Here is a 23,949-nt window from a genome sequence, read left to right as displayed (position 1 = left end):
TAGTGCTGAGGAGAAGGGTGCTTGCGGCCTAGCGACCGAGGGGCTGATTTGCAGTTTGGATGTGTAAAGTCCCCGCAAGCTCTGCGTTGGCATTCGGGGGCTGTTTATGCCTGCAGGGTGGGGTGGCGGGATCCCGAAGTGGGGCGGGGGGGATGGTGGCATGTGCCCATGGAAGGAAAACTCTCCCTGTCATGCTCCGTTAGGCTCCAGCACCAGTGCCTCCAATAGGCCGTATAAATATAGAAAAACCCCATGAGGCTCTATAGGGGCTTCCCACTGTGTATCCTTTTGGGTAGGGCTCCGTATGACTTGGATTCAGACAGCTGGGGCAGGGGGCCCTTTGTGAAAGCCCCCACCCCCCCGGCTTCAAAATAGCCTGTCACCCCCTGCAAGCTCAGCACAGGGGCAGTTCTCTCCCGCAGCAAACTCAGCAGGAAGCTCCGTGGCCTTGTCCCTGGGCGTCTGTCCCTCCTTCCCCATGAGGATGCCTGCTAGGTTCCAAGCCCAGCTGTCAGCCCTGGCCAGCTAGCTCTGCGTTGCCTGCCGGGGAGGAGGGGTGGCTTTTCCCTTCCTCTTGTGTGTGTCGGTGCACGTGGGCTTGCGCCTGTCTTTGCTATGTGCTCAGGAGTCAGGTTGCTTTGGCTTCCGGGACAAGCCCTCCCCGAGGAAAGCGCCCCCACTCCATTCCCTGCACTTCTCATGCTGTCCCTGCCCGCCGTCCCTCCAGAATGGTGGCACCTTGGCTCCCGTGGGAGGAATCTCCCTGGAAGCGAGTGACCGAGACGTCTGGGACCATGAGGCTACGAGCCGGCTAAGAGCTGGGGGGTAAGTGAGACGGGAGCCGTTTTCCTTCTCTGCAACTCTTCTCCTTGGGCCCACTCTGGGGCCTGCCCGCTGGAGAGGGGGCCAGAGCAGACCGTTCAGATGAGCTCATTGAAAATGCTCCGACCAAATGCCAGGGCTGAGAAGTGGTTAGTGTGGAGAGCCAAGTGTGGTATTGACCCCTGAGGTCAGAAATGCTCTCGGATAGAAGTGCCAAAGCATAGCAGAGAACAGACAGCAGGAGACGTTTTAGGGGCTGTGCGGGCATGTGTGTGAGTGGAGATCACCAGCAGGGGGTTTGCTGATAAGGGTTGGGGTGGGGAGGGAATGAAAAGGCGAATGAGAACACAGATGCGTCACAAATCAGTAAAAGCGCTTGTAGTATTGATCCTCTCTACATGCCTATCTCCCCGGCACCCAAGGGCTCTGCACTTTGCCAGCATTAGCTCACAAAGCCTCACTACCCTCTGAAGTAGGTCAGGTGTTTGTATAAGGGCTCTTCCCCTACCACTGAAATGCAGCTGTCTCTGGGGGGGAACTTGGCAGATGTTTAACGGTACATTTCAGCACAACTGGCTTCCTGCGTAGCTTGTAACAACGAAGCCCCCCCACCGTGGGTTAGGCTGGGGAGTGAAGGAGGGTACCCTATTCCTAGGGAACGGAGGAGGAAGTTGCTGATTAGCTGAGTTGGAGTTGGTCCAGGACACAGGGTGGACACTCAATTCTTGTTAACGCTGCTTTGGGACCTTTAGTGGGGTCAGAACCTGTGTGGTGCCATCTGGGTTTACAGGGCTCCCATCAGGCCCCTGAGCGGTGATTTTATGCAGTGCTGGCCTATGGGCAGGGGGTTAGTGCAGCGACGGCCAAGGTGCAGCAGAGATGCAGGTGCAGAAGGTGCAGGCAATCCCCTGAACTCCCGATGTTACACTCTGGGATCTCCTGATGAAAAGCGCTATGGAAGAGCTAGGTGTCATTACCCTGCCCTCAGCCGCAGTGAACTCAGCCATGGGCCTCTGCGGCCAAGGAGACTTTGGCAAGAAACTGGCAAGGTTGGAGACTGACTGGAAAAGAAACGTGGGCGCTTTGGAAAATCTGGCCTCTGGCTTTGGTGCTGGGGTGGGGAAGTTGTGGGGGGACCTGGGCTGCAATGGTAAAAAGTCCCACAGACCTGGTCAAAAGGCCACAGATGCTGCCGCGTTCCTACGGATGGGCCAGCCTTTTGCTCGCCTCCACCACTGGCCATTGCTGGAGGCTCTGAGGAAGGGACCCGGGGCCTTTCCAGCTTAGGGAGCAATCGAGACGGGAGGCCAAGGGAAAGAAGATGGCAGTGCAATCTCCCCACGCTCACAATGCACACGGCCCCTTGCAGTCTGTCCCCTCCCACCATCATCCCCTCTTGCTCTCCCTGCCCACGGCCTGGGGCTCTCCTTCTGCCAGCTCCCTCCTTCCCCTCAAAGTTCCTTTCAGCCATTGTGTGTCTTTCAATCTTCCCCTCTGATTATTCTAATTCCGCCAACAAGCGCTGGGCTTGGTGATTGGTTGATGGTGACTCCGAGGCCTCCTGGCTTGCTTGCCTTTCAATCCAGGGGCCTCCGGACCATGCAGAGGACAAATCTCCTCCCCAAGGCGAGTCTCTAATGGAGTTTAACACTGTTTTTCCTCTCGCCTCACCGAGCCCTGCTGGTGTCTCACGGTTGTATTGGTTCCTCGGGGGCAGGAGAGGACGGGTGTGCCGGGGGAGGGATGGAGCTTCATGGGCTGGGGACAAAGTGGAAGCGTTTACTGGGCATGTGCTGAAAATGGGCGGGCGGGGATGGGAAGAATCTTGTGCTGCTGCTGGGTGAGGGAAAGCCCTGGGCAGGGCCACAGCAGGCCTGGCACTTGTTTCTCCTCGTCTCAACCTGGTGAAACGGAGGCACAGAGCAGGGATGTGACTTGCCCAGGGAGACAGTGGCAGAGCCAGGAACCGAACCCAGGAGTCCTGCCTTGCCAGCGCCCCCTCCCAGCAGCAAATTCTCAAGTTCTCTTAGAGCTTCCTTGTTGATTCACTTTGCTACTTAAGGCCTGGGTCAGAAATCCTCCACTGAGCTCCCTGTTGATTTGGCTGCTCAGTCTGAGATAGCAGTGCAGTGACTGGGCCCCCTGTGTTTGGAAAGGACGGTGGGGAGCGAAGGGGCGATGGACAATTGCGGGCAGGGTTAGGGCCCTGTGGAAACCTTCCTTGGAAGATAGGAGGAGCCAACCCTGCGTCGCCCGTCTCTGGGACGGGGGCCTGTGAGGATGAGACGCCAGCCACACAGGCTGGGGTGGCTTAGGGTCAGCTTGGCCTAGACTCTGAGTTTCTGGGTCTCACAGACCGTGTCAGAGCTGGGAAAAAATCCAGGAGCCTTGGCTTCTAGCACCCTGCTCTCATTTCTGGACCAAACCCCTGCCACAGCTGAAAATAGAACCCAGGTGTCCTGGCTAGGATGTGCTTAAACACTTGAATCAAAGGCGACTTGCAGCTGTGTGGCAATTTAAGGCCCATAAACTGATTCAGATAAAATAACCGGGGGTCGGGTTTGAAATTGAACCCATGATGGCTGTCTGCTTGTGTGGGAGCCCGGTCCGCTTTGGGAACCTGCCCCACACAACCACCCCTGGGCCCGTCACTAGCTGGGAACCTCGAAAGAGGGGCCAAGGACTGAATGGAAACCGAGCTGGCCAGGGCTGAGCCCCGTTGCAGAGGCTTTGCGGAGAAGTTTGCACCTGTCCTGCCTCCAAAGAGAGGCGCTGAATTCCCACCGCATTTGTGGGGCTGCTGGGCAGGTGTCTGCCACCGCCAACGCACAGACAATGCAGCGAGGAGCCCCGGGCTAGCAGCCGCGCCGAGACAGCCCAGGGAGGTGTCTTTGTGCCTCGCAGCTGCTGAGCGGTTCCAGGGCTGGAGGGGCATAAATCAGGGCAGTCTGGGAGACTGCTGTCATTTACCAGACTTGCCAGAGTGCTCCAGCCCACCCCCTCGCCCTGGCGTGCTCCTGAGGGGCTGAGGGCTGCACCGAAGCGGGGATAGGGCTACGAATGCCCACCCCAGCTCATGTGTCAAGGGACTGGGGTCTAGCGGTTAGAGCAGGAAACTGGGAGCCAGGACTGCCAGCTCCACCGCCGACTCGGTGTCTGTCATTGGGCCAGTCACACCGCCCCTGCGTCTCCGTTTCTCCCATCTGTAGAAATGCAGGGAAATGATCCTGCGCTGCTTGTCTCTGAAGTGTGTTCTGCAGAGCCACCAGAGTTGGTCAGTGCCGCCCTCTGCTCCCAGAGCAACTGCTTCTCCAGCCCTCCCTCTCGAAGGGCAATAAATCTATGGGAAGCTTCTGCAGATGAACTTCTCTGGAAACGCCCCTGGAAGAGCCTCTTAGCAGCAGCAGCTTGTCCCCATTACTCAGCCAACTGACCACTCTACGCTTCCTGCAAACAGTAGTTACAGGACATGCAAAAAAGCCTTGTATGGTTCTTCGGAGGCTGGGCCTTGCTGCCTGTTGCGTTGGCTTCCCAGCCCCTGGCTGCCTGGATAATAAGGGTAAGAAGGTGTAATTGAACCTGGCGCCTCCAACTCTTGAGTTAAAGCAGTAATTTCATTAGCTGGTAGCAGTAGTTGGTTGTTACCCTCCAATGGAACCGCCGCTGTTAGTGAGACATGGCACATGCTTTGCCAACATGTTACACCCATGCGGAGCTGTGCATCCTTTTGCGCTGTTCCCTGGAGCTGGTACCACTGCTGCTTTTATCTCCAACCCACATAGACTCTCTGGGGAAGCAGGAGCGCGTCAACCAGGCACTGCTGAGACAAACCGATGAGATTTGGAAGCTTGGCTGCGATTCTGACCCTCCAGCCCAAACCCGGATCCCAGCTGTAACCAGGAAGGGAATTGAGCCACGTTCCAAACTTTCCAGAGTGTGAAGCTGGGCTGGAAATTTGATTTTTCTCTTGACACTTCTGATCGTTCTGGATGGACCAGAACCCCACCCTCACAGGAGTCTGGAGCTCTGCCCCAGTGTCTGGCTCGTCTGGTCCCAGGGAGATGTGCTGTAAATGAAAAGCAGTGGAGGAAAACAAGTTAACCAAACTTTGCCATGAGCCTTGATTCCAAGCCCGTTATCCACTTGAAATCTGTGCTGTTGCTTCATTGCTTTCTTTCCCCCTCCCTGCCCCATTGCATCCCATGGTAGACGTCCAATTGCACACAAGGCGGTCGCTATCTCAGCACACGTCGCTAGGCAGAGCAATCTAGCCAAGTCGCTTGTGAAGAACAGAATCCCCCCTGCATAGCGCCATAAGGTCTGTGCCCCCCCAGGGAAATTAAAGTTATCCACTTTTGGCATATGGGCCATATATTTGCCTGCCCAAGTCCCAGTGCCCTGTGGTTACGAGTCCCAGTTTGCATTCTGCCTTACCCTCGCCGATGGGGAAAAGATGCAGGAGAAGCAAAAGTACACAACTAACTTTGTGGTGGGGGAATTGCTGATGGGAGCTTCTCCTGGCAGAAGATGCAATAAAGGCAAAAAGTGAGTTATTTGTAATGGTAATTACGCTCTTCCAGTTTATCCTAGCACATAATTGTGTGGGCGTCAGGCTCCCAATGGTGGTAATTACCCTGGTGGTAAATGGCACAATATTAAGACGTATTTTTTTCCGTTTTCTTCTGTTTGTTGTTGTTGTAGTTTATTGTAACAAATTCCATTCTTATCAACAACTGACAAGCCAAGATCCTGCTTTAGTAACATCCATTTCCAGTCTGTTGGCTGGAACCATTTACTGAGGAGTGAATTTCAGCCTGGTCCCCACTTCTCCTTTCCACGTCATTCCCAAGCCATTCTGCTTTTGGAATCTTTGTACTATCCCTCTGCACTGATTTCTCCCATCCCCATCTGCTCTCCTTAGGTTTGAGGTTTGGATCTTTTCCTCAGCTAAGAAGGTTAGAATCGCTTGACCAACCCAGCCCGTTGCTTCTTCTAATCCACTCGCCTGTCTCTGACAATGGCCAGACGTTTATATCCTCCTATAATGTCTAGACAAATGAGCATTATTACTGACCTTGGCACAAAAAGTGGGAATGTGCTAATAAAGTTTGCGGATGACACAAAGCTGGGAGGTATTGCCAATACAGAGAAGGACCGGGATATCATACAGGAAGATCTGGATGACCTTGTAAACTGGAGTAATAGTAATAGGATGAAATTTAATAGTGAAAAGTGCAAGGTCATGCATTTAGGGATTAATAACAAGAATTGTTGTTATAAGCTGGGGACGCATCAGTTGGAAGTAACAGAGGAGGAGAAGGACCTTGGAGTATTGGTTGATCACAGGATGGCTATGAGCTGCCAATGTGATATGGCCGTGAAAAAAGTTAATGCGGTCTTGGGATGCATCAGTCGAGGTATTTCCAGTAGAGATAAGGAGGTGTTAGTACCGTTATACAAGGCACTGGTGAGACCTCATCTGGAATACTGTGTGCAGTTCTGGTCTCCCATGTTTAAGAAGGATGAATTCAAACTGGAACAGGTACAGAGAAGGGCTACTAGGATGATCCGAGGAATGGAAAACCTGTCTTATGAAAGGAGAATCAAAGAGCTTGGCTTGTTTAGCCTAACCAAAAGAAGGCTGAGGGGAGAGCTGATATATTTATAGAGAGCAATCATAGGAATAAATACCAGGGAGGGAGAGGAATTATTTAAGCTCAGTACCAATGTGGACATAAGAACAAATGGATATAAACTGGCCACCAGGAAGTTTAGACTTGAAATTAGACGACGGTTTCTAACCATCAGAGGAGTGAAGTTCTGGAACAACCTTCCAAGGGGAGCAGTGGGGGCAAAAGACATATCTGGATTCAAGACTAAGCTTGATAAGTTTATGGAGGGGATGGTATGATGGGATAGCCTCATTTTGGCAATTAATTGGTCTTTGACTATTAGTGGTAAATATGCCCAATGGCCTGTGATGGGATGTTAGATGGGGTGGGATCTGAGTTACTATAGAGAATTCTTTCCTGGGTGTCTGGCTGGTGAGTCTTGTCCACATGCTCAGGGTTTAGCTGATTGCCATATTTGGGGTCGGGAAGGAATTTTCCTCCAGGGCAGATTGGCAGAGGCCTTGGCGGGAGGAGGGGTGGTTTCGCCTTCCTCTGTAGCTTGGGGCCCGGGTCACTTGCTGGAAGATTCTCTGCACCTTGAAGTCTTTAAACCACGATTTGAGGACTTCAATGGCTCAGACACAGGTTTGATACAGGAGTGGGTGGGTGAGATTCTGTGGTCTGCGTTGTGCAGGAGGTCAGACTAGACGATCATAATGGTCCCTTTTGACCTTAAAGTCTTTGATTAAGCAGGCCTAACCCAGCAGCCCTCCACCCCATATTCCTCCTGGCGCCAACTCCCCTCCCGTCTGCTCGATTCCCTTTCAGGTGGGCTGAGCAGGGTGGTAATTTGCCCGAAACCCATGAACTTTCCTGGAGGCTATTGACAAGGGCGTCATCCTTGCTCTGTCTTCCACCTCTCTGGATTCATGGATTCTAAGGCAAGCAGGATCATTGTGGTCATACAGTCTGATCTAGATAGCACAGGCCCAAGACCTGCCCTGAACTGATTCCTGCTTGAACCAGAGAATTTCTTCTAGAAAAACTTCCAATCTTGAGTTAAAAGGTGCCAGTGGGGGAGGGCCGGGGTCCCACCCTAGTCCCTGGAGGGCTGGCTTGTGTGTGGGACGTCCTTCCCTCGTGATCTCTGTGCGGAGGCAGCCCTTCTTGCTGCCTCTTCAAAACCTTTCAAGTGAACTGACCTAGATCTGTTCCGTGATGAGCTGGAGGACAAGGTTACAAGACCTGACAGCTGGGGTTGTGCTCACACCTAGTTCCCCCCGGCATGGCACGGGGCAACAAACGCAGACGCTGCCTCTCAAGCAGGCTCTCAGATGGTGACCAGAGCGGGACCCTGTTCAGAGTCAAGGAAATGCTGAGTGAGCATCTCATCAGCACTTAGCTAGAGTGAGTCAGCGCGGCGTAAGGCACAGGTGAGAGGAGACCTGGTCTGCTCAGTGAACCACAGGCACTGACAATGTTCCTGGATTCCGGAGGGTGAAGCAATTGGCCGGGACCTTTCTCCAACCCAACCCTGAAATTACCCTTTCGAGCTTCAGAAAATCTTGTTTAGCTTCCTCATTTCTTCCCCTTGCCTCTGGACTAAATCTGGTTAGCACTCAATAGCCAAGCCTCATAACAGCCCTCGTGGGAGAGGTGGCAAGAAACAAGGCGTCCCCCTCTTTTAGACGTTACAGAACTAGGGTAGATGAGTGATCTACTCAACAAAGGGGGCTAGCAGCAGAGCTGGGATTAGAACCTACAGCCTCCTGGGTCGTGGGCTGTGCTACTCTGGAAATGCCACGTGCAGAATAAGCCGGTGTCTGTGATGAGCTGATCTTTTGAGGCTTCTAGGCCTGCACTGCATATGTGAAGGGGTTCAGAAAAACATCTCAGTTTGCAAGGCTGATCCCAATCTCTGGAGGTTCCTTCCAGCCCTACCCTTCTACGACTCTCAGGTGACGTACCCAAGCTCCAGTTACTAGCCCAGGAAGGCTGGTTGTGTTATTGGGGTCCCCTCCTCACTTCCTTTTTTAGCTCTGCCCGCATGGATCTCCCAGGCACTCTCACATCATCCATCCGGGCTGCTCCTCTGTCCCAGAGAAGTGCAATGAGACATCCCCACGCCCTGGGCAGATTTGGATGCAGCTCTCCAGGGCGCTCAGCTCAGGCCGGGTCTCTCCTTGGCTTATGCCACCGTCCCGCTTGGAGCTGGGGTTCTCGTTCCCTGCAGCTGCTCTCCATCCCCACCAGTGGCAGGCTCCGTATGGCGCCCGTGCCTGGAGGGATGAGTGTGGTGGTGAGTGTTGAGAGGCAGGGCTGGGCTTGACATGCCTGACTGGGGAGCGGGGGCAGGAAAGATTGTCATGGGAGGCAGTGGCTGCACTGCCGGGGCGGGAACCTGATCCTCACCTTACCAGCGCCTGAGTGCTCTCCTCAGCGACGTCCCATGAGCAGGGCCGGGCTCTGCTCAGAGCACTAGTCCTTGAAATGGCCCTTCTCTTCCCCCACCCCGCGAAGGTACAGCGCAGGGGCCCGATTCTCCAGCGTCCCCCTGGCACGGCTCCACTGGCTCCGCTCCTGATTCCCCTGCAGGCGGGAGGGAAACGGCCTGTTCTCTGGGGTCTGTGTTCCTGCCCCTGAGCAGGGCCTGTCTGAAAACTGGGGTTGGATCAAACTTCGTATCCAAAACCCCAACTCGCTGAGTGTCACCCTGGCACGCCCGCCTCTGCTGGCATCGGACCCTGCCCGCTACAGCTGTGAGGGTGATTCTGGTCTCCCTCCCCAGGGAGTGGGTTCCCCAGGCTTTGCGCTGGGGCGAGGGAGATTCGCTTGGGGGCTGGGGTGTGTAGGGAGCTGCAAGGGGGCATAGCCAGCTATAATCAGCCTTGCAAAACCTCCCCTCAACCCCATTAACCCAGCCTGCATCATTCTGGGTGAATGAAAGACGGTGGCCATCAGGCTCAGGGCACTGAGGAATTGGCCCCATCACTCCAAGCTCCTCCCTTTGTCCCCTCAAGTCCCAAAGCTGCCCCGTCCCCCAAGGCAGCCGAACCCCATGACCCCTTCCAACTGTGGCAGGGTCGGGGTGGGGGGACCCCAGTGGCCCATGCTGCTCCCTCTCCCTCCGCAGTCCCCATGAGGGTAAAGGTGCCGGCTGCTTCCCCCCGCCCACCGGCTGCCTGGATTCATTACAGGCTGGGCGAATGTTCTCGCTCCGGGCTCCTTTTCCCTGCCGCTGGCAGATCTTTATGAGAAAATTACAGAGCTGTCTCGCAAAGGCCGGGCCTTGCTTTGTTTAATCCAACTAATTCCCCGGCACAAAAGCCCGCGCGGTGCATAATAATCGGCTCCTCTGCTATTTTGACTCATTCTTTCCGACATGTTTGCGATATTTAAAGCGATTTGCTTGCTTCCTTTAGCGCTAGGAGATTATACTTCTGCTCCCCCCAACCTTGGCTACCTACTGCCCCATACCCCCAGATCAGCCAGGGCACTGCCGGACATCACAATAGATCGGTGGCCTGATTCTTCAGTGAGTGTGAGGGGAGCCCAGCTTCCTAGTCTCAGTCATTATCCAGATTGCAATAACACCTGGCTGCGGAGCAGGGCCCCACGGTGCTAGGCCCTGTACAAACACAGAACAGAATGACCGTGCCTTTGCTAAAAGCAGAGAGGAGCTCCCCTTCCTTGCCCTGGATTGGAGAACACCCCACCAGCTCTTCTTCTCCTCCGTGAGAGCTCCCCCTCCTGTCTCAATCGGATTTTCACCCCCAAGCTGATCACTGCCCCAAAGACCTAACCACTGCCCCTGTGCTGCACACATTGGCTATCTACTCTGCTCCAAAAGGACAGGCCCTGACTACTTGAGCTCACCGAGAATCTCCATTAGTTGTTGGCAGTACAGGGCTTATGATGCACGCGGGAACAGTTGTGATTCCATCCAGCAGAGGGCAGCAGTTTGTTTTAATGGAAACCTCATGTTTTGTGATAAACCTTGGCGATAGGAGTCTCCCCTGCTGACGGACCCTTAAATTCCAACATTTCCCACCTGAGTTTAGTACTCAGGAAAGGCGCCTGGGTTGCTGATTGATATTATCCTCATTCTACAAGCTGCTAAACTGGAGTGAGTCCATGACTTTCCTCGCACAGAGAAAGGACTAGAAGAACGCAGGTATCCTGGCTTCCAGTTTCCGGCTCTAACCACTAGGCTGGGATGCTTCACTGCTCCTCCTCCTCCCCTAACCCTGGAAAGCGGCGTCAATCCGTACGGAAGGGACATGAGTGGTCCTAGAGGGCAGCCCCAGCGATTGGCGCCTTCTTCCTGTTTACAGAACAGGTCCAGCCCCGGCCTGGAGGAGTGCGAGGAATTCCATCTCCAGAGCCCAGGCTGAAAGCCCGTCCCTGCACCCCGAGGTGGAGGAGGCCAGACTGGGGCAGTCGGGAAACCCTGCTCGCCTAGTGGCCTTTGGACGCCGCGGCTCACGTTTCCGCCGAGTGGGCCATTCAACGTGCAGCTCTGAAGCTAGCGCTACTGGGGAAAAGGCTCAGGTGCTCGGAGCAGAGTCCCCATCTGGGAGCTGGTTTGGAGGCCCTTATTCCAGGGGTTGCATCCGGGAGTCCCTCTGAGCCCCATCCAGGCAGGAGCCGTTCATTCTCTGGGTGTGTCGTCGCGGCAGCGGGGAGTGGGCGGTCCAGGGGGGTGGGCTTGGGGACTCACCCCCCCGCTGGAGACGTCCCCTCTGAAGGTCTCACAGCAGCAGCAGCAGTGAAATCCATCCTGTGATCGCCTGTCGGCTAGCACAACACGCTCCCCTGCCTAGCCCAGGCACCCTCATGCCCCTCCACGCTCACTACGGCTCTCCAGACAGGAGAGCTTGGATTTTCATCTCAATCTTCTCCCCCATTGGCTTTTAGCCTGGCTTCAGAGATGCTGGAGTCCCCTGGGCTGGGATACCCGTATGCCATAGCCAGCTGGACTACTGGTCCCTCATCCTGCCTTTGGCCGATGTCTGAGAGGAGGGCACAGTCCTCTGTGCTGTGGCAGGTTCCTTCCTGACCCTTGCAGGGATCAGCCTGTGCCCTGAAGCATGAGATTTCACTGCCCCTATTGGCCACCTATAATTGCCGGTGCAATTAAGAAGTCAGAGAACCCAGCCCATGGCCACGCTATGGAATCTCCTCTGGGTTTTTTGCTTTGAATTGGAGATGGAGCTGAGCCTCGACTCCAGACCCAAATGTCCTAGGAGTCTAGGGAATGACCCACAGCTACATGCAAACCTTGCTAGTTAGTGAGGATCTTCGGAGGCTCAAATGTGCTAGGTGCTGTACAGAAGCATGATGGGAGACAAACCCGGCCCTGAACTACTTACAATCTAAATAGGTCCAGAGGACCCAGGTCACCCAGCAGGTCATTGGCAGAGCCCAGGTCTCCAGAGCCCTAACCACGCTGCCTCCTTGCCGGCTGAGCTAACGGAGTGACTCCTGGGTCTCTGAGGAGCGGCCTCCTGCCATTGCTGGGAGCTGCTGCTAGGGGGAGACACGGCTCACATGCACTAAGCCGGTGTATTACATTTGCACCCAGGCGATTGAGGCCAGCTGCTGCATCTGAGTGCAGATCTAAGCTCCCCGCCCAGATCTGGGGGCGGTTCCGGACCCTGGGCTCCAGTCTGCCTCTGCATGGAGCCGGAGCCTCTCCTGTAATCGTAGCCGAGCAGGGCAGCTGGGTCGGCATGCGGCTCGAAGCCTTGCTGCGTAGTGTCTGCTTTTCATGGCATGCGCCTTCCCTGCGGTACGGTGCGCCCTCGCTGCTCGCTCACGCCGGGTGGAGGCTGTTGGAAGCAGCCGCCGTTTTAATAAATAAAGAACTAGGATTTATTAAGGCAAGAGGATGGGCCTGATTCTCCTCTTGCTTTACACCACGCTCACGTCTGTGGGAGTCCTCCGGGCCCGATCCTCCTCTCGGAACCCCTGGCGACCTCCGAGAGGCGGCTCGGGAGTGGGTGTGCGAGGAGGTCTGCCGTGAGATAGCTCCCTTGGAGGACAGCTGCCTTTTCTTTTAACAGGCGGCAGCTCGGGAGCTTCAGATGGAGCAATTAGGGAGCCTCATTAGAGCAGGAGTCGGATTGGGAGGGAGGGAAGCAGGACCCAATGATCCAGCCTGGAGGATGGAGGAAAGGCGAGTGGGAAAGCTTATTAGAGGACCCGTGTTCCCAGGCTGTTTCATTCTCAACCTCCTGTGCTGCTTGTGGTGCTGTCCCTCTGGAGGCCTGTTCTGTCACCCCCTGTCAGCAAGAGACCTCACTCCCAGTTGCCGGGGGTCAGAGAGATCCCAGGGCAGTTTTGAGCCATGAGCGTCCCTCTCCTGGCATCACACCCGCAGCCCTCCCCTTGTTCTGCCAGGCCTCCTCATGGCAATGGCAGTTTCTCCCAGAGGCCGAAGGCAGAGCTGAGACCTGTAGTGAATCCCTGGCCGGAGAAGTCTTGTGAACTGGGGAGTCGTTCAAAGAGAAAATTCAGCACTTGGGAAAGTGAGCGACGTAGCTTTGCATAGCCTGGGCACGTGGGCACACAGCTCTGCCCATGCACCTCACTCCTGATCTGCAGCCCTCCCTGCAAACCCAGCCTTGGGCTGTCCACATACAGCTCTGCCCATGCACCTCAGTCCCACCTCATGTTGGGCCAGACCCTCAGCGGGTGTAAATAGCTGTGGTGGTAGTGGGCCTGAGATGATTTGCATCAGCTGAGGATCCCTCCTCCTGGATTTTGCCTGAAGATCAGGAATTAGTTTTCTGATTCCATGTGCCCACCCCTGGTGTCAAGCCCCACCTGGCTCAGAACCACAGCATGGCTCTGAATCTCTGTAAACAACTGCAATATGAACGGGCTCCTCCCTTCATGTTACGCCCTTGATCTGCATCAGACTCAACTCCCACCACAAGTTACCGCCAACGGGATCTAAACGGCTGAGGAAGGTGGCTGCAGCTGAGCTAACAAGGGAAGACACCGGCTTCCAATCCTCCCCTTCTCTCTCTAGGAAAAGCCACCTCTTTTGCAATTACCTTTGTCTCAAGTACAGTCTACCTTTCCTAACATATGATTTGAAGACAGGTTGCCCTAGGCGCCCTCGCTAAATATGCTAACAAGAGTGCTAATGACGCCTGTTAATTAGCCAAGCTATGCTGGAGAATAAGTAATTTCCTCATTTATAGTCATAACAAAGCCAGCCCTCTGACGGGTTCTAATGAGGTAAAAAATACACACGCAATCCCCCATGCAGACCCCATTGTGGGCTTTCACAGTGTCTGGGATGCAGGCTGTTGCCGCGTGATGGAAGGAGACCACATGAATCTCTCACTCTCCAATGCAGAGCTGCTCTCTCTCTCAGCACCTTCAAGGGGAGAACCTGGACCCAAAATGTGGGGGGCTGGCAGATATTCTGGGTTCACCTCATTCCCCCAACATTGCTGCTTAGTTTTTAAATGCCTCCTTCTGCATCTTCCTTGTTGTCAGCTGTTTTAAGCGTCTTCCCTGTGCTATCTCCCTGCAGCTCCAGTTCGTAGAGGTATAGATTTTCAAGCCCGAAGGGACCATTCTGAGCATGTAGGCTGACCTCCTGTCTGACCCAAGCCACAGAACCTCACCCAGTAATTCGTGCATCAAGTCTGCAGTGTTGGTGGAGCAACGGCATATCGCTGGATTTAAAGACTTCAAGTGACGGAGGCTCGGCCACGTCCCTTGGGAAGTTGGTCCAGTGGCTAATTAGCCCTCAGTCTTACTTCTAGGCTGGATTTCTCTGGCTTCTGCGTTTGGCCGCTGGGTCTCATTCTGCCTTTTGCTGCTAAATTAAAGAGCCAGCTGCTATCCGAGATCTAGGAACTTGTAGACTGTGATCAAGTCACCTCTTAACCCTTCTCTTGCACACACTAAAGAGATGGTGCTTCTCACGTCTCGCGGGAGGCAGGGTTTCTCTTAGCTCTTTTCTGAATCCTCTCTAATTTGTGAGTCTCCTTTCAGAAGCATGAATGTCTGGCCTCCAAGCCAGCCGAGCTAGTGAGGGTCCCAGGGTCTGTGTTTCAACCTTGGATGCCCCAAGACCTCTTTGGCTCCTCAGCTCAGCAACTAGGCTCATAGGCAGAGCCGGTCCCCTTTGAAATTAATGGCTTTTAAAATCTCACTCAGAAGCTCTTCATATTAACAAGTCAAATGAGTGAGTGAGTGGGGGGAGGGATCGCTCAGTGGTTTGAGCATTGGCCAGCTAAACCTAGGGTTGTGAGTTCAATCCTTGAGGGGGCCACTTAGGGCTCTGGGGCAAAATCAGTACTTGGTCCTGCTAGTGAAGGCAGGGGGCTGGACTTGATGACCTTCCAAGGTCCCTTCCAGTTCTAGGAGATGGGATATCTCATTTAATGTAAGCAGGTTTAGTGGTCAGACTGGGCCTGTCCTGCTCGCTCCTTGTAGTGTTCAGTCTCTGGTTAGCTGCTGTTAGGACAGGGAGCAGACTGAGCCGATAGAGAACGGGACTTTGCCGGATTGATGGGTGTTGGCAGAGCTGTATGGGGAGGCCAAGGCTGGAACAGCAAGAAGAGTTGCAGGTCAGGGTGAAGGGGCATTGGCAGAGTGTGTGTGGGAGTCCAGGGCTGAAACAGCAGGGTGTGAAGTGGGTGAGGATTGAGGGCCATTGGCAGAGCTGGGTGGGGGGAGCTCTGGACTGGAATAACAGGTGGGGTTGTGGGTCAGCACTGAAGACCATCAGCAGACCTGGGTATGGGGCACTTTGCATTTGACTTTTATAGCCACGCAGAACAGCTGAGTCAAGACACTTCTGGCAGCTTTCAAAAGCCATTGTAAAAAAATGTTCTTGTGGCATCTGAATTGATTTGTCCGACTCGTGCTTTATGGTGGCACCAGGCACTCGGAGCTGTCGAGCGGCGGAGTCATAAGCTATTGCCACTGCAGTTCAGCTGTCCAGCCCACGCCGGGGGAGGCTGGTGTCTGTCTGTCTGTCTGCCGAGAAGATGTGTTGCCACGTGGCTTTCCTTCCCCTTTAATATGGGTGGTTTAATGTTTATTAATAATTAAACAATGATTTGTGTTCTATGGGCGCCCACACGAACCAAGCCCTGAACGACCTGCTAGGGGAAGAAGGTGACCTTGTTTCTTGTGTCTCTGGAGATGGTGCTTTTATTTTTTCATGAGCTGCTAGAACTCATCATTAAAAAAGCGTGAAGGGGAGAAAAGAAGCAATGAGGCTGGCAAGTTTGACTAAGCCAGTTCCCCTCCCTCAATTGCTACCGGGAAATATTTCAGGGTGAAGAAAAATACCCCTCCCCTACCCCAGCAGTGCTTGGGTGCAATTCACAAGACTCAGGAGTGCAGAGAGATGAAGTGACTTGTCCAGGGAGCCTGTAGCAGAACTGAGGACTGAAACCCAGTTCAGCGACTGACCCATAAGACCATATTTCTTCACAGTTTTACAGCTTTGGGAAATTTCTGCCTCCCCTTCTGCTTTGCTGGCGGTAGCTAGCCCCACTACTCCATCTTGCACCGGGCTTCCTTTCCCATCTGGTTGAGTAACTATTGGCAGAGTCGTTTCAGGCTGGGTTGGTATTTGGATGGGAGCCCTCCAAGCACTGCTGGGTCAGTAGGGTCCGTTTGAGCACAGAGCCCTGGTTTGGTATAGGTGGGGAATGGGACACAAAATCAAACTCTCTCTGCTTGTGGTCATTCAAGATCCCATGCAATGATAGGGTTAACGTAAGCTTATGCCCAGCCCAGATTCCAATGGGGGTAATTGCATTCTGCTTCCTTAAACTCCCCTTGTAAGAGAGATTCTCCACCCCTGCTCCTAATGATACTTAGCGTATAGAGCACTGTCTACGTTCAGAGCACTAGATCTCCATTAACTCCTGTGGAGGAGCATTACTGTTCTCAAGACGAGATGGGGAAACTGAGGCAGAGAGGTGGTGAGTCTTGCCCAAGTCCAGCATTAGAATGGGGGGAGGGGGCTGTGGATTTCCAACCCTCCAGCCCATGCTGCCTCTCAAGAAACTGCACATGCCTAAACTATAGGGCGTGTACTATAGGGAGGCAGTATTGCCTAGTGGCTGGAGCGCTGCCTTGGCATTCAGACCTGAGTTCTATCCCTGTCTCTGCCACTGGCCTGCTGGGTCACCTTGCATAAATTAGTCGTCCCCCCCGTGCCTCAGTTTCCTCATCTGTACAGTGGGGATCATGATAGTTGGGGATCAAGTGCTTTGAGATCTACTGATGAAAATTGCTATATGAAAGCTGGGTATTATTATTAAGCAGATGTCGTGTTCTATTTAACAGACTGTTGTGAGTGATTTGAAAAGTGCTTTGGGATCCTTCTGGTTGAGAGGCAAGGTATAAAAATACATACACACAACACCTTTCATCCCAAACCCTTTACAAGGTATCCCTACGGGTCCTGCCTTCCACCCCATGGAAATGCAGCTGCCTCTAGGATGGAACGTGGCAGCTGTTTAACAGCACTCTGCAACATTACTCATCGGTTTAGGACAGGAAGTGAAGAAAGATCCCAGATCCACTTGGAACTACAAGGAGAATGGCAGGAGGTAGGCTATAATGATTCAATTTGGCCAGGACATTGGGGTCAACGCCCTCTGCTGCTGGGAAAAGTGCCCTGGGATCCTTAATGGCAACATGTGGTCAAGAGCTTGGTTTTACATCTCAGCCAGAACCCAAACCTAATGAAAGAGTTACCCAAAGCACCACTACGTCTTCCAGTAGTGCTACTGTAGGAGTGCAGTGGTTTGGGCAGAATACTGGAGTATTATTTTTAGCAGGACTGCTGGGGCATTGGAATCAATATGGAGTCAAGAGGGTACAGCGCCCCCTAGTGACTCATCATCATGCCCTAGAACACCATGACTTTTCCATGAGGGTCTCCCATACAAGTACTGGTCTGGCCCACCCCTGGTAAGTGTGGGAGAGATGGAAGCATCCCAGCTTAAAGCAGCATTGCTGTAGGCTGCCTAGATTGCTAGTAGGACTCCTCTGAGAGACTGAAAAAAGCAGCGTTCTCACTGGTAACCACTGGGTGTGGCATGGAACAGCTGTTCCCTGCAGCCGTGGGTGTGTCTGAGAACTGGATGCAATGCTGGGGTAACAGCTTAGAGTCAGGTTAGCATGTCGCATAGCCCCAACCAGTGCCCACTCATGCCAGTCCCTCACCAATGTATAAGGAAATCATCATTAAAAAAGCCATGTGAGAGAAATGCCAGCATCAGTTCCCGGGAGACTGTTCAGTTCATGGCTCAGAGCCCACGAGACAGCCTGTTAGAGAAGCCAGGCCGTTTGGTTCGAGCCTCGTGTTGAATAAAATGCCCTGGGTACAGTTTAACTTTCTTTGCTCAATTTCTTTCTTCTTATTGTTTGCCTGTCTTGAATGGGGAACTGCAGGCGTTTTGATAAATGGACTGATAGGTTCCTGAGGTTTCAAGGTAGCTTCTATAAATACCTCTGTAACCTCCACTGGAACACGGCAGAAGTGTCATTTCGACGGCTTGATTGAAGATCTGCAGGTAGAATGAGGATGGATTGAGATTTCATATCACAGTGGGCCCTCTCTCTCCCCTCCGACTCCTTATTTCAGCACATTATAAGCCACGTGAGTAGAGCTGGTTGGAAAAACGCAGAACCATTTTCCACCGGCCAGTGCAGTTGGGATTAAATCAAAATGCTTAGGATTAAAATTTCATCTAGGAGGAAAACTGGGGGGGTGGAGAATGTTCCGACAACGTTGAAATGTCCCGTTTTGAAGTGTTGGAATGAAACCTTTAGATTTTTCATTTTGAAACGACTTTTCATTTTGTTCGTTTTTTATTCTGTGTTGTAGTATGTAGGATAGTAGAACACTGACCAAAATCAAAATCACAATGAAATGTTTCAATTGATCCAAAACACATTTAAAAAAAAAACACAATTTATTTTGTGGAGACCTTTGAAATGTTTGGGGTTTGTTCTGATTGGGAGTGAAGCCAGATTTTGAAATCTCAAAATCCTTTAGATTAGAAGAACCGTCATACTTGGTCAGACCTACTCCATCTAGCCCAGGGTCCTGTCTTCCAGTGCTTCAGTGGGAATGAACAGAACAGGACAATTTATCGAGTGATCTATCTCGCTGTTGTCCCATCCCAGCTTCTAGCAGTCAGAGGCTTAGGGACGCCCAGGGTTGTGTCTCTGACTATCTTGACTTATCCTCTGTAAATTTACCTAATTCTTCTTTGAACCCAGTTAGACTTTTGGCCTCCACAACATCACCTTGCAAGGAGTTCCACAGGTTGACTGTGCATTGTGTGAAGAAATACTTCCTTTTATTTGTTTTAAACCTGCTGCCTGTTAATTTCATTGGGTGACCCCTGGTTCTTGTGTTACGGGAAGGGGTAAATAACTCTTTTTCTCCACACCATTCCTGATTTTATAGACCTCTCTCACGTCCCCCTCGGTCATCTCTTTTCCAAGCTGAGCGGTCCCAGTCTTTTTAATCTCTCCTCATATGCAAGCTGTTCTATCCCCCTAATCATTCTGGTTGCCCTTCTCTGCACCTTTTCCAATTCTAATAAATCTTTTCTATGTGAAATGGAACGTCCGTCCTGTGCCGGCTTTGCACGTGAGCATGACTTTGGGCTGGGCTCACAGACCTGCCTTACTTGGGGTTCCCTTTTCAGCACCCATAATTTTGCCGTCCTTTCAGACTTGATTGGCAGGTACAGTCGGGTTTTTAGACGCTGAGGGCCAGATCTTTGGCTGGTGTAGATGGTCAGAGGAGCTGTGCTGATTTGCACCAGCTGACGAGCCGGCTCATACAGTCTGCTCTCATAGAAAGGTGGGTACAGAGACGCCACCGACCGTTCTCTGCATGGGCAGGTTGAAGGTGCAAAGGGAGGCAGGGCTTGGAAACCTGCCCAGGCGCCAGTGGGATGGGAGATGGCTAATGTCTCTGTCCTGTCTCTGCAGGGGACCCCGCAGGGATCATCCGGCACAATGAGGAAGTTCCGGGCAAGGTTCTGACACCATGAAGGGCTATCATGGGGAGCGCAGCCAATCACAGAGCTCCACAGGGCACCCGTGTCACTGCATCCCAGAGGACTGTGACCAGCCCCTGGACTACATCCGCCACAGCCAGGAATCCAGGCAGCCGTACCTCCTCAGCCCCAGTGAGCCTTGTTCTTTGGATCACCGCTACTGCCCCTCTCGGAGCCCCACTGAGTGCCCAGGCGGGCCGATGAGCCTGACCGAGCCGCTCTCCACCAGCAGCAGCAGCACCTTCCCCAGGATGCACCACACGCAGCAGCAGTACGACTCCTGCGACGAGTGCATGGCGGCCACCCACCCCTCCAGCAAGATCAACCGCCTGCCCCCCACCCTGCTGGACCAGTTTGAGAAGCAGCTGCCGCTGCACCATGATGGCTTCCACACGCTGCAGTACCAGCGGGCCAGCACCACGGAGCAGCGCAGCGAAAGCCCCAGCCGCATTCGCCACCTGGTCCACTCCGTCCAGAAGCTCTTCGCCAAGTCCCACTCCCTGGAGGCCCCGGCCAAGCGGGAGTACAACGGCACCAAGATGGAGGGCCGGGGGGATGGGTATCACCATCACCACCAGCACCACCAGTCCCGGCACACCAAGCGGAGCAAGAGCAAAGACCGCAAGCTGGACTCCCGGCACCGGCCCAAGATGATGGGCTGGTGGAGCTCTGACGACAACCTGGACAGTGACAGCAGCTACCTGGTGTCCGGCCGGCACGCCGTGGACCAGGGCACCCAGTACTGTGTGGATGCTCCTGAAAGTGCCTTCAGAGACTTGACCTTGAAGAGTCTAAAAAGCGGGGGGGAGGGCAAGTGCCTGGCCTGCGCTGGCATGTCCATGTCGCTGGACGGCCAGACGCTGAAGAGGAGTGCCTGGCACACCATGACGGTCAGCCAAGCCCGGGAGGCGTATCCCAGCTCGGGAGGCAGCCAGGAGAAAGCCTTGGTACTGCAGGAGGCAAAAGCCAAAGACAGAGGCTACCATTACCTTCAGGTGAGGTGTGAACTGGTGGGGTGGGCGGGCTGGCTTGGCTGGTGGGCGGGGGGGACAAGCCTGTAGGTGTCAATCGTTGGTTCCCATCCAGCCTGGTTGCAGTGTCTAGAAGTCACTCTGCCCCAGCGCAGAGGGCGGTCATCATCAGCGCTGCGTCTCCCAGCCCTGCAGAGAGCTAGCCAGACGCAGCCCTGAGAGCAGGTGCCCCTTCTACACTAGGGCTTGCAGCAATGGGAAGGCCTGGTAAAAATACCCCAGCGCAGACAAGTCTCTGGATACTCCTTGACCTTTGTCAGGGGTCTTCCCCCTCTGCTGAGCCAACCCACAGGCTCTTCTTTATGGGCTGGAGATCTGGGGATGAACTTCTTACAAATCCAGTTCCTTTGGCCTGGACGCCCCACCGCACACGTCTCTCCGCGCACACAACCCCCCGTGCACTCTGGCAGCTTTCGGCAATGGTGAATTGCAACCTCCGCTGCAGCCGTGGCCTTAACCCAGGCGTTGTCTCTGAAGGGCCGTGCACAGAAGCACGATGCCCCCGGGCCATGGTCAGTGGCTGCTCTGATGGGATTCCCAGGGCCGGTGGGGCAGCCGGGGAGCTGTGCGGCGGGGCATGCGGACAGGGCTGGACTCACTGCGCTGGGCTGCGGGCGCCGTAGGGAAGGCAAATGAACCGTGGAAAGCCAGAGAATGTCCCTGTGTGGCTGAGACCGGGACTCGGGGCTCCCGGAGCTGCAGGGCCAGTGGGCTGCTGCCACCTATGGGCACGAGTCGGTCGTAGCACATAGAGCCCGGGAGCGAAGGGGGCGGGAGGCGGGGATGGGGTTGTCGGTCCAAAGGGGATGATCCTGGCCTCCAGCTCCCTCCTGGGCTGGAACAAGGAAACCCCAGCAGAGGGTCACCGGCTTCCCAACGACATAACGAGTGAGACTGGAGCCAGGTCCTGAGCCAAACAATGGCCTGAACTATCCGCCCCCCATCCCTATGCCGGGCTGGACCCAACCCCACCCAACTCCACTCCCACTGTGCTCCACACCCCCGTATTCCACCCTTGCCAACCCCCTGCCCTGCACACACCCACTGCCCCCCTCCCCCCCGACTTTGGAAGACTTTGCTCTGGGTGCCAATCCTGCCGCTCAGTCTTGGTTTCGTTGTGGCCCCACCAACAGCCATGTGGGCAGTGGGCAGTCTCTTTCCTGCCCGCTCTCCAGAATCCAGACTGTCCATGCCCTGCTGTGACCCGCTTGGCTGGGGCTTTGGTTTGCCATGGGGGGTGGTGTCTTTGTCAGGGAAAGGACCACACCCAGCCAGCGCCAGCCTTCTCTGCTTCTCCTCACTCAGCCTTCTGGGCCTGCAGGGCTCTCAGTGGTGGGGTGATGCAAAGGGCAAACATTCCTGACCTGACACTGACTTAGGGGCATCAGTCCTGGCTCCTCCCAGTTTCAGTAGGGGGATCTCCCTGTTCTAGACCGTAGGGTATTCAAGGGGCCTGAGATGACTGGGTCCCTCCAGGTATCATGTGGTGATGAGATGAGTGCGAGGTCACTGCAAGGTGATGCCATGTGCAAATCCTGGCATTGTTTCATCCCAGGATGCCAGAGGACCATGCGAATCCTCACACCTGGTGTGCTTTGGTAGGTGCTGCTGGACCCTGGGAAACTGAGGCACAGAGCGGGACAGGGACTTGTCCAAGGTCACTCAGAGAGACCTGAGGAAGAGCTGTGTGTAGCTCAAAAGCTTCTCTCTCTCACCCACAGAAGCTGGTCCAAGGAAAGACATTACCTCACCCACCTTGTCTCTCTCATATCTGGGACCAGCTCGGCTACAACAATGCGGCATACAGAGAGCCAGCGGCAGGAACAGAACCCAGGAGTCCTGACTCCTGTTCTCCTGGTCTGAAGACCAGGCTTCTCTGCTTCTGCTGCAAAGCACGCGCTTGTCCAACGCCGTTCCCCGGTGAAATAGGTCTGACTTTGGGAAGGTCACTGCCAAGCAGGCATGTGCCACCAGCACTCCCGTGGCTCGTCACACCAGGCCCTGCGGGGGGACACTTCCAGATGTGTCTTGCCTGCCTTTCCCACTAACTGCAAGCACAGCTCGCTTCTGCCCCCCCCCCCCCCCCCGCTGGCTGAATTATTATTATTTATTGATCTGGACTGGGCCTGTGGTGAGCTCCAGAGCACTTAGCAGATTCCCAGCCTCTTGTCTGTGTCCCCGGCTCCTTCCCGGGCTGTGCCTGCAGCTGCAGCTCTCGGGGTAGCAGGTGGCTGGGGGAGGTGGGGGATGGGCTTGTGCTTCAGGTCTTGAGCTGGGGTCAGAAAATGGGAGTTCAACTCCCTCCTCTGCCCTAGGCCTCCAATGTGACCGTGGTCCTGTTGCTTAGCTGCTCTGTGCCTCAGTTCCCCTGGTGTGAAAGGGGGGTGATATTGCCTCCACTCTCCCACTCGTGGTCTATTCAGATTGTAGGGCAGGGGCTGTCGCTCACTATGGGTCTGTACTGCACCTGGCACGCTGAGGCCCTGAGCTTGGTTGCAGCCTCTAAGTAGGGTTGCCAACATTCTAGTCACACAAAACCGAACACCCTACCCCCGCCCCTTCCCCGAGGCCCCGCCCCTTCCCCGAGGCCCCGCCCCCCACTCAATACATTCCTCCTCCCTCGGTGGCTCACTCTACCCCACCCTCACTCACTTTCACAGGGCTGGGGTAGGGGGTTGGGGTGTGGGAAGGGGTGAGGGCTCTAACTGGGTGTGCAGGCTCCGGTGTGGGGCCAGAAATGAGGGGTTCAGGGTGTGGGAGAGGGCTCTGGGGTGGGGCTGGGGATGAGGGATTTGGGGTGCAGGAGGGTGCTCTGGGTTGGGGGCGGGCTCAGGGTTGGGGCAGGGGGTTGGGGTTGAGAGCGGGCTTACCTCGGATGCTCCTGGTCAGCGGCGCAGTGGGGGGGCTAAGGCAGGCTGCTTGCCTGTCCTTGCACTGTGCTGCACATGCCCCGGAAGCAGCCAGCAAGTCTGGGTCCTAGGCAGGGATGGTGGGGGCAGGAGGCTCCTCATGCCGCTCTCACTTGCAGGCACCGCCCCCCAGCTCCCATTGGCCGGTTCCTGGCCAATGGGAATGCGAAGCGGGTGCTCGGGGCAGGGGCAGCGCACGGAGCCCCGTGGCGCCCCCGCCTAGGAGCCGGACCTGCCGGCTGCTTCTGAGGTGCAGCGCAGAGCCAGCCAGGACAGGTAGGGACTAGCCTGCCTTAGCATCACAGCACCATCAGCCAGACTTTTAACAGCCTGATCAGCAGTGCTAACCGGAGCTGCCAGGGTCCCTTTTCGACCAGGTGTTCCGGTCCAAAACCAGACACCTGGTCACCCTTCCTCTAAGCAGTACTGCGTACCGATAGCACCTAGCAATGTCACCGCTGTTGGAGTGTAGGGCAGGAAGCGAGGAATATGGTATCCCACTGAA

At 54.7% G+C, this 23,949-nt stretch overlaps 1 protein-coding gene across 2 annotated transcripts in view; it reads left to right on the top strand.

Moving 5' to 3' along the window:
• Positions 1 to 23,949, top strand: part of DLGAP3 (DLG associated protein 3) — a 136,626-nt gene that overhangs the window by 84,580 nt on the left and 28,097 nt on the right. For both annotated transcript variants that reach the window (XM_054012145.1, XM_054012144.1), the window contains exon 2: positions 19,437 to 20,499. In XM_054012145.1, the coding sequence (XP_053868120.1) occupies positions 19,495 to 20,499 (1,005 nt within the window). In that variant the 5' untranslated portion in view covers positions 19,437 to 19,494. The remainder of the gene's footprint in view (positions 1 to 19,436; positions 20,500 to 23,949) is intronic.

The sequence above is a fragment of the Malaclemys terrapin genome, chromosome 22 (genome assembly GCF_027887155.1).
Source record: "Malaclemys terrapin pileata isolate rMalTer1 chromosome 22, rMalTer1.hap1, whole genome shotgun sequence".
Classification (NCBI taxonomy): Eukaryota; Metazoa; Chordata; order Testudines; family Emydidae; genus Malaclemys; species Malaclemys terrapin.
This window is presented reverse-complemented; position numbering and strand designations above follow the sequence as displayed.